This window comes from Protobothrops mucrosquamatus, unplaced genomic scaffold (assembly GCF_001527695.2).
Source record: "Protobothrops mucrosquamatus isolate PMUCROS unplaced genomic scaffold, P.Mucros_1.0 scaffold2887, whole genome shotgun sequence".
In the NCBI taxonomy this organism is placed as follows: domain Eukaryota; kingdom Metazoa; phylum Chordata; class Lepidosauria; order Squamata; family Viperidae; genus Protobothrops; species Protobothrops mucrosquamatus.
In genome coordinates, this window is record NW_015388915.1 from 331,878 (window position 1) to 342,609 (window position 10,732).

Sequence of the window (10,732 nt, forward strand, 5' to 3'; positions counted from 1 at the left end):
TGAGAGGTCCAAAAGAACAAGGACAGAGGAACAACCCCTGTCCCGGGCCCTCCAGAGATCATTTACCAACGTGACCAATGCCGTTTCCGTGCTGTACCCCGGCCTGAAGCCCGACTGGAGAGGGTCCAGATAGACCGTTTCCTCCAGGTGCCGGGGAAACTGCCGTGCAACCACACTCTCAACAACCTTCGCCACAAAAACATGCAGAAGAGGCCTTCATCCTGCAGTGGATAGACAATGGCTTAAATGATGATCCTTAAAATCACATTACAAATAGTGCTCCCATGATCACATAATCAAAATGTGGGTGTTTGGAAGCCTGCTTTCACATACCATCACAGAGGCACTTCCATTTCCCCAATTTGTCTATCTGACTCACATCTCTGCCTTTTGGCTACCCTCCACTCTGTCACATCTGCTGATCCTGCCACCCTGGTTTCCACTGATCCTGCCACCCCAGATAAGCATTGCCATCTTTTTCCTTCCGCTGCTGACCAGATGCTTCCCAGTCTGGCCCTTCATGAGGCAGCTGCTGTCTATGCCAGGCCTTCTTTCTGATCCTGTGTGTGTCCTTGCCCAAATCACCTGTGGCTTTCTCACAAGGGTTTGAAAGAGAAGAAGGCCTGGCATGATCAGTAGCTGCCTTGTGAAGGGCCAGGCTGAGAATGCCTTAGCAGCTGGAAGAAGATAAAGTCAGCTGGGACAGGAGGGCTTTATGACCTATTTGCTTAGCAATGGAGATTCTGATCCCAATTACTGCTGTTAACAGGGACTACCTGTAAAAGGAAATAGACTGAGCTTTTCATACTTAAACATACTGATAATGTTTTTATTTCTCTCAGTATGCTTTTTGTATAGAAGATATAAAGGTAAAGTTTCCCCTGTACAGTCGTGACCATCTCTAGGGGGTAGTGCTCATCTCTGTTTCTTAGCAGAGGGAGCCAGAATTGTCTGAAGACATTTCCATGGTCATGTGGCGAGCATGATTATACACCAAGATGCATGGAATGCTGTTACCTTTCCACCGAAGTGGTACCTATTTATCTACTTGCATTTGCATGGTTTCAAACGGCTAGATGGGCAGGAACTAGGGCAAGTAATAGTAACTCATTTAATTCTTGAAGGTAATACATAGAAATGATCGTTCCCGGTTTCTTCTCCAGTCTCAGAATGGTTGTTTCCCTGGGCAAGAACAGTTCAAGAGAATTTTTCATGGGCAACTTAGCAATACAATATAAAATAAGGAATGATTCTTAACTTTGAATAGTTTCAGAAGAATTATCCACTAAGTGATGTTACTTTTTGAAAAAATTATTATCTTCTAGTGTGACTTTTTCCTATTTAAGAATATTTTGCATGTTTTCATAATTTAACAATTTGAGAACTATTGACATTTAATTAAATGGTTATTTCTAATTTTAATATTCTGTATTTAGCATTGCAGCAGTGATGGTCCAGAATGTCCTACTGGTTTTCTGGAAAGATTATGTTTTGAGATGAAGAAGGGATATAAGGAAACTATGTTGCAACTTGTATTATCACCATTAAATATATTCTTGAATGACAGCTATCAGGTAATATTACTTAAAATATTTTCCAAGCTAGTTAAATAACCAGGAAAAATTATCATAAGTAATTACCTTTTTATCATGCTCTAGTCTAAAGTGCTCCATTTAACACTGTGAGTCAATTACAATTATTCCAATTTGAATTATTTTTCTCCCAATGTTCCCTTGCAATCAAGTCATCGTTGTGTAGAAAATCTCTCAACTATCAAGAATAGATTAGTTTGTGTATTGTGATAACATAAGCAATATGACTGTGGAATGACACCATTGAACTCAACTTATTTACCTGCTTATTGTTTGCCTTATACATATATACCCAAGGGTAGTTCCCTAAGTTACATTTTTATGTATATAACCATAGTTTCATATCAATTATAGGACTTTATCATTTTGTCAAGTTGATTTATGGGTAAAGAAAACTGGAATTATAAACAGCTTGTATATTGCTTTGCACATTAAATGACATAATGACAATAATATATAGCTGACAAAAGCATTAGCAGTTTACTAGCTATATAGCACTAATCCCTGCCCAGCTTGCTTTCTTAACAGAGACCTACTGTGGATGAAGTACTTCGAGAGGGTCATGTAAGCCTTTCAGGTCTACAGCTACGTGCTCATGCTATGTTTTCAGCAGAGGGTTTGCCTGTGGATAGTGACACTTTGGAATATGCCTGGTTAATTGATATTCAGACGGGGAGCTTGACAGCCAAGGTTACAGTTCCACAGGTTTGTAACTAAATTTCAGATTAAATGTGTACGTTGTTATTTTAGCATATATGTTTTATGTATTAAAGCACAGGAATAGAAAAACCATTAATTAGAATAAATTCTTTTTGGTTTTCTTTACAAATGCCATATATTTGTGTAAATAGAAGGAGTTCAATAATCTAGATAAGAATTTTAGATTAAAAGAATCATGCATTTGTCAATATCTATTAAAATCTCAATACTTATCTATATTTTCAGAAATCAGAATTAATCAGAATTACCTCTTTCAAATAACATTGAGGTTTACATAGGACTTGTTTGGTCCAAATTGGAAAAAAGACACAACAATTTACTGAAAGTGAATCTATTTAAATCTGACTTAATTAGTAAAATATAATATACATGTATAAAGCATTAGTAACCTTGATTATTCATCTCCAGTTTCAACTCTTATTCCATGAGAAATTTGCACATTCTGGATATTTTTTAAGGGTATAAAAGCATATTCAGTAAATTCTAACATTTTAGTTAATTATTATTGCAAGGCCCCACGTAGTGTTTGGATTCAGGGGAAAAAGAGTGGGTGTGAATAAATCAAGATTTTTTTAGCTACTTTTTAGCTTTAATTCCATTTAGTATTCTGTACTTATTTTGCTTTGCCTTTTAACTCATTTCCATAACAATATTTATGATTTATCCCTTTGTTGCTTGTATGTATACTGAGAGCTTAGGCACCAGAGACAAATTCTTTGTGTGTCCAATCATATTTGACCAATAAAGAATATTCTGTTCTATTCTATATTCTGTTCTGTTCTGTTTTTATTTCCATCAAATTCCTGCATTATCTGTTTCCTTTAATGAACTATGCTTTTCTTTTTTACTATGTTCTCTTTGTATATAAGGTATAAAGAAAATTTAGATAAAATTTTGTTTTCCCATCCACATTTTTGGCAGCATTTATTCGGTTCTATGTGTTTTTTATTTTCATCCATAGTTTCTTTCACTTCATCCTTCCATCAAGCACCTTTTTTAATAATTCTCATTAACATTCCATTCTGTAATGTTTTTTATTTGGTTTCAAGTTGATTCACATAGTTTCTCACATCCACGTGAGAAGGTTAAAAAGTTTTACAGGACTTTCAGCAGTCTAGATGATACCAATTCATACTTTCTGGCATACATGTTTAGCCTTTTTATTTTTAATTACCCAATTGTTTTTCTTCCATCAGCTCTATAGGATTAAATCATATTAATCTTTTCCCTTTCTTTAATTTCATATCTATTTTTCTTTCATTTACCTTTTCAATTTACACTGCCATTTATTATTTATTAAATTTATATGGCACTCATCTCGTGGTTTGCAGTGAGTCTGAGTGATATTTACAACATAATAAAAACAATTATAAATATAAAAGATTAAAATTACAAAAAATTAAAACAAACTAAAAAACCATGTGTTTGGAGCAGAGAGGTGATAATGGCTTCTCTGTTATTGCATTAGCCACCTCCAGCCAACAGCTTCAGGGTATGCCAAACTGATACAGACAAGCTTTAAGGCAATTCCTGAAGGCCAGGAAAGAGGGGGCAGATCTCACCTCCTGCAGCAAAATGTTCTAATGGGTGGCAGAAAAGGCTCTTCTGGACTCCACTAGCCACAATTCCTCAGGTCTGCAATAGGTCACTTCTACCAGCACATGTGGGGCGGACCATTTCCATTGAGAAAAGACTGCTCCTCAGATATCCTGGACCTATGTTATAGAGCACGGGTGTCAAACTCGCCATGTCACATGATGTGTCATGACGTATTGTGACTTTTTCGCATTGCTGGAGCTGGGGTGGGTGTGGCCTCCATGTGATGCAACTGGCCCGTGGGCCGGCAGTTTGATACCCCTGCTATAAAGGGCTTTAAAGGTAATGATCAACACCTTGAATTGAGCCCGAAAGCAGTTCAGCAACCAGTGAAGCTGGCATAAAAGTATTATTACATGTGCCACCATAGGGACTTCCAAAGCTGTTGCATTCTGGACCAATTGTGAGTTCTGAGTACTTTTCAAGGGTAGCCCCATGTAGATTGCATTGCAATGATCGAAAGGAAGATGAGCAGGGCACGATTGATTGAACATAGGGCATCATGATCCAGAAAAGTTGGCACACAATCAGAAATTATGCAAAAGCTCTCTTAGCTATGACTGCCATCTGCTCTTTGAGCAGGAATTGAGAGTCTAGGAAAACCGTCAGTGTTGAGCACTGGGTCGGTCTGGAGTATTGCCATCCCATCCAGAATTAAACATGATAAATCTCCAGATGCTGAGGCTCTGTGTATCCACAGTCACTCTATCTTACCAGGTTCAGTTGAAACCTGTTGCCTCCCATCCAGGCCCCTACAGCCTCCAGGCACCATGAAAGGGCAGCCACACCATTACTTGGATCACCAGGCATGGATCAGGAATTTATTTGGAGCAAAAAACATTTTAACGTATCATGCAGAGGTTGTGTCAGTTTCTTTTTACTTAGATTCATGTAGCATATAGTTTGACCTATGGTACCTAAACTTCTCTGTACACACACCGTTGTGGGTGTGTCTGTGTATGTACGACTATGTACAAAAGTGCAGTCCATTAAAAAATTCAAAATAATGTATTATACAAATTTATATGTATATACATACATACACACATATATACAATTGTGTATATAGCCACAGTTAAATATTCCATGAATACTACTGAACATGTGTTCTCCACTTTAGAAATATTAATTTTCCACGTCCATATTTTTATTCTTTTTCTTATGCGTAATGTAAAGATTGAAAATGCATCCATTCTATTTTCAAAGTTCTAAAAACAAAATGATAGAATTAAAGTATTGATTGCACTTAACAATAAATAATCTTGTGAAATGCTAGCTTCATGTAATATGTCTTATTCATCAAGTTTCTTTTATATTTTTGCAAATCAGTGAAGTTGCTCTGTTTCTAATTTCCAACTACTCCATTTTGCTATTGAAATGTATGGCTCACTGTATTTGTTGTAAAATATAGGATTTAGTTTAGTGGAATTTATTGCAAAAACCAAGCACTGTATTCTTTTCAAATATCCATACTCCTCTGAGTATATTTGATTTCTGTGTAGTCAATAGTCCTTATTTATTTACAGCTTGTATGCCTGTTTGAATGGGGACAAACATTTGTGTTTCATGTGGCATGTCGTGAATTTCAACTGGAAAGACCAAAATCTGTCATTGTATGTCAACATGGAATTGATCGTCGTTTTTGTGAAGCTAAGGTAACATCTTCTTGTAAACTATATAATTTGGCTTTCTGAACATTGGTTTAATGAGGATATGTCTTATACAATTAGCAAGGCATTCTGCTTTTTCAGTTCCATTTGTTGCAGAAGCACATGTTATAATTATAAAAAATTCTTAGTTTTTAAATTTATAATAAGGGGCCAAATATTTTTACCTTGACTTCTGTTATCAGTGTAGACAAGTTTTTATCTGACAGTTTAGAAACATTGTACTGTAGTTGTGTTGTAGTGCCGTTGTGCTTTTCCATTTCTATTTTTATATCTTGTTATTATGTGAGCCATTGAGAATCATTTTGCTTGTGGCAACAATGAAATATGTTGAATAAATAAATATGTAAATAATTCTCTGTTGTTGCAATGCTGATAGTTTTGATAGATTAACTAAGATTGGAGAAATGATAATATGAAAAAAGTTACTAAAGGACCACTTCACAGAAACAATAAATTCCATAGTTGCTACAATATTTCCAGCATTTTATATTGGCTTTTCTTCTCCCTATTTAAGGGTTTGCCCCAAACTGTAGACTTCTAAATTAGGCATAAAAAACAATCTTAATGTATAGATAGGCTTGTTGTCTGATCCATTATAAACTTAAACTTTTTAAATCTATGTTTATTTGAGTGCTTAATAGGACTTTTAGTGCTTAAGACTTATTTCACATACCATCACAGAGGCATATGCACCTGTCTCTTGCACAAATGGAGCACACGTGCTTGCCCACTGCTTCTGCGGCCCGGTTCCGAATGGCTCATGGCCCAGTAGTTGCCTGTTGGCTTGGGGTTTGGGACCCCTGGTCTAAATGACCTGTTCTGGAACCATCTATTTTATATTTTATTTTATTTACTCTGTCTTCTGGTTTCATAGTATGTCGCAATTGAAATGTTAATTATACTTTAAATATTAATTATGTACAATTAAAATTATAAATTCTTAAAAATTATTATCACTATCGATTTTTAAAGCTTAAAATGCTGACAATAAACAGTAACATATTTGCTGTCTTCTTGGCCAAGATATCTCTCCTTTTTTAAGGAAATATTTAATATTTAATTGCTGCAGCATTTACTTTCCTTTACTCTTTTTTAAAAACATAGATTTCTCTTGTATCATTTGTCAAGCCTTTATGGATATACATTCTTTTAAAGTTCATTTTTCTGTAACAAATTTATCTTTTGGGATCATTCCCAGTGTTCCTAATTCCTGTTTGCATTGCTAATTGTTTTGGAAGATTAACTGAGGTTGGAGGAAAAAGAAAATAATCATTTAACAAATGGATCTGAGAGACCTGTGACCTGTTTTTAAATATAAGGATGGTTTCTAAAGATTTGTTAGATGGCTGTAATAGTGGGAAAGGAGATGTAGTGTTTACATTTAAAAACAAGAATACCCTATTTGTAGCATTTGATTTAAAGAAATAGTATTTTTATGTTTCTGATTTTTTAAAAAAGTTGTATTGTCAGACTGGTGCATATTTGCAGGACTTTCATGCAGTGACGCTGAAGAACATTTCAAGTTGGTGTCTTCTAGAGGCTTAATATTTATTTGATCAGGCCAATAAAGTATTTACTTTACTTTAAACAATATGGAAATACTCATATTCCATAATTATGACTGTAGAAGAACAATACTGCTCTCAGCTTCAATTGCCTTAATGTATCACTTCATCTTTATTTGAAGTAAGATGAATACATGCCAATGATAACATTTACTACTATCTTCCCTCCAAATCTTTAGATGAGTTGCATTTCTGGCCCTTGTCTAACATCTGATGAATTAAAATATGCTATGATCCGTTTGGCAGTAGATGGTGCAGATGTATACGCTGTTGAGCATGGTTGTGCTACAAGTATAAAGGTAGTAGTATATGTCTTACTTCACATCTTCATTTTTGTATATGGGTAATCCTCAGATTACAATCATTCATTCAGATTACAATCATTCAAAGTTACGGTGGGCTGAACGAGTGGTGCTTATGACAGATCCTTGTAATTCTGCCCCTTGCAGCGTCTCTGCAATCACACAATCACAATCTCTGATATTCTTTGCCAGTTTTTAGAAGCAAAGTTAATGAGTTCTAGTCACATGAAGTCTTTGCTTAATGATTCATATGGTCCTTGCTTTACAGCATTAACCCAGACTGCTGGAATTGCTATTCCAAATTGATGCAGTCACATGACTGTGCTTCATGACCGTGTCACTTTGCTGTGACAATTCCAGTCCCAATTGCCATCATAAGCCAAGGAGTACCTGTACATTTTTTTTTAAAGCCAGTGTTTTAAAATAAAAACCATTTGTTTTCAGCATGGTTTTAATGGGATTACTATAGCATATCTGTTCTTTATATTGAATGTTACTCTTGTGTGTCGACATTATTATAGAACTAATTTTTGGGAATCTTTGGCATAGGCTAAAAATTAGATTTTTTAATAATCATTATTAACATGTCTAAATTGAAAAACAAAGTTGTGGATTACACTTACACACATGCTTATTGCAGAAACATTGATCTGCATATAGTTTGATTTCTTAGCTAAGAATGATTTCATAGATGTCGAGCCTATTTACAATTTGAATTACCATCGTAATAACAATTTTATTACAACTTGTACTTGTAAATAAGAAATTTGGAATCATCACATTTTTATTACAAGGAAGTAAATATCCTATAGTAATTTGAGTTGGTGTTCTTCTAGGATTTCTCCTGATTTTTTTACTTGAATTTGATGTTTAGATGGGTGCTGTGCGCATTGCCAGTTGCAATCTCCACAATCAGTCAGTTGGTGAAGGTATAAGTGCTGCCATTCAAGATTTCCAAATACGACAGTATATTGAACAAGCAAATAATTGCCGAACTAGTCTTCAACCTGCGGTACTACGGAGGGCATATTGGCTAGAAGCAGGATCAATCAATTTTGGCCTTATCACTGCTGATGTTGCTTTAGCAGCAGACCGGTATTCAAAGCATGAAGCACAGAGACGTTTTTTGGAAACTCATGATAGCAGAACAAAGAGGTAAGCAAGGAAAAATAGGTTAGTGAAAAGATCTGTTAGTTAAAAAATGGAAAACATGAACATTCGTGATAGATTCTTCAAAAATGTAAAAGTTTTATAAATTTTTGATGCAGAAAATTGATTCCAGAATATTTGTTGTTATTATTATGGATGTGTGTATCTGTATGTATCTATGTGTATGAATTTTTAAAAAATAATAATTTATTATTAGCAATGTTTTTAACAGTTTCATTATATAATATGATGATAAAGACCTGACATTTTTCGAAATTAATTTTTTAAATGAGGTACAGAGAATTTTCATTTAATGACCAATCGATGACCATTTGAATTTATAAAACACTAAAAAAAGGTACTTAGAAACTGGAAGCTACAACTGTCATAGACACACACATGGTCACATGGTCATAGTTTGGGCATTTTGCAACCAACTTGCATTTACAACTAGTTACAAGCAACATTCCATGGTCATGTGACTGTGACGAGACATTTTTTTTGCCATTTTCCAGCAGGAAACGGCAAAAAATACTCATTGGATAGGCTGGATTTGCTTAACGACCACATAATTCACTTAACAATCACAATGACTCACTTTAAGATCGAGTCGTGTCAAATGGTGACCCACTTAACAACTGCAATGACTTAATGATTAAAATTCCAGGTCCAATTATGATTGTTAAGTGTTAAGTAATAACTCCAGTACTGCTTCATACAGGTTTATGCATTGGTGAGGAATCTGAGTGGATTCGCGTTATAGATAATGTAGTCATTAATAATGGTTAACATAGAAATCTCTTAACAATACTTTCCCTTTATTTATTTCAATGAACACCTTCTTTTTCTAGACTGTGGTTTTTATGGCCAGATGATAATACAAAGAATAAAAGAAGCAAGAACAAATGTGGTTGTCTTGGTGGCTGTCGTTTTTTTGGTGGCCCTGGGTCAGGATTAGATTTCTTCAAGTTTGAAGAATTGACACCATCAAGTAGCTCTGCTTTTTCAAATGCAAGCGCAGAATCAGATATGTTTTATGGGCAATCTTTACTGCAACCTGGAGAATGGATTATTACTAAAGAACTTCCGAAAATTCCAGATGGTAAAAGATTTGTATCTATCTGTCTGTTTGTCTATCTGTAAAAATGTAAATGTTTATCATTAATTAAACATTAGCATATTTTGAATATACTTATTCAAGTTAAAGAAATCATGCCTTTAATAGAAGTGCTACACAAAAAGTGATACTGAATACAGACTTTTGCTCATACCAACACATACTGTTTAAAACGTGGTAATCTTCAATTAGTGTTATAGGCAAATCCATGATTAAAAATATTCCATGTTAAAAACCAAACTGATTTGCTAATGGTTGTTGCACTTTCTAGTACTTCTTAAAAGAATATGCTATGTATTTATTCATTTATTTAAAAAAACAAGAAAAAATATTGGTATCTTTAATGTTCATAAATTTAGCACAAAATATATCGTTGTTTTTAGGTAAGGCAAATGGTGTAAAGACAAAAGAATGGGAATGCCGAACTGTAGGTACAGAATCTGAAAGAAAATCCCAGCAGTTAAATTTACAAGTACCTCTGCGATCTCATAGTTCTTCATCATCTTCAGAGGAGAATAGTAGTTCTAGTGCTGCGCTCCCCTTGCTTGCAGGTGATAGGGAAAGTCCTTCTTCTGCCATGGAGGACCATTTAGGACAAAAGGCACTCTTGATAGGTTCCAAAAAAGAAGATGCCCATGGAAGGTGAGCATTCACTTTTCAATAACAGCTTTTTCTACTATGGAATTATTGTATTTACATGTTTTTTTCAAATATTTGTTGTTTGCTTTATTTGAATAAACCCTTTATTGTTAAATCATGGTGCTTGGGATTTGGGAGAGTTGAAGAACAAAGTAGGAACCATGTTACCTACTTCTAGAGAAAGTACCTACTTCTAGAGAAAGTATGGGGAACAATGACTTTTCAGATGTCATTTAACTGCAGTCCTGATCACTGATCATGGTGGCTAAAGCTAATAGAGGTGAGCTTCTGCCATCATTGGGAAAGTTACATATATTAGTGTTTCTGTCATGCATGTTCTTTTCAAGTTTCTCAGTGTTCAACCCCAGTTATTCAATATAAT

General features: G+C 34.8%; 1 protein-coding gene across 1 annotated transcript in view; it reads left to right on the top strand.

Moving 5' to 3' along the window:
• LOC107296603 (transmembrane protein KIAA1109) overlaps nt 1-10,732 on the top strand; it is a gene marked incomplete at its 3' end in the record, with an annotated part of 80,515 nt that overhangs the window by 42,226 nt on the left and 27,557 nt on the right. Inside the window, exons 21-27 of the mRNA XM_015825947.1 lie at nt 1,437-1,574; nt 2,121-2,297; nt 5,435-5,563; nt 7,323-7,442; nt 8,320-8,600; nt 9,446-9,696; nt 10,095-10,353. Of these exons, the coding sequence (XP_015681433.1) occupies nt 1,437-1,574; nt 2,121-2,297; nt 5,435-5,563; nt 7,323-7,442; nt 8,320-8,600; nt 9,446-9,696; nt 10,095-10,353 (1,355 nt within the window). The remainder of the gene's footprint in view (nt 1-1,436; nt 1,575-2,120; nt 2,298-5,434; nt 5,564-7,322; nt 7,443-8,319; nt 8,601-9,445; nt 9,697-10,094; nt 10,354-10,732) is intronic.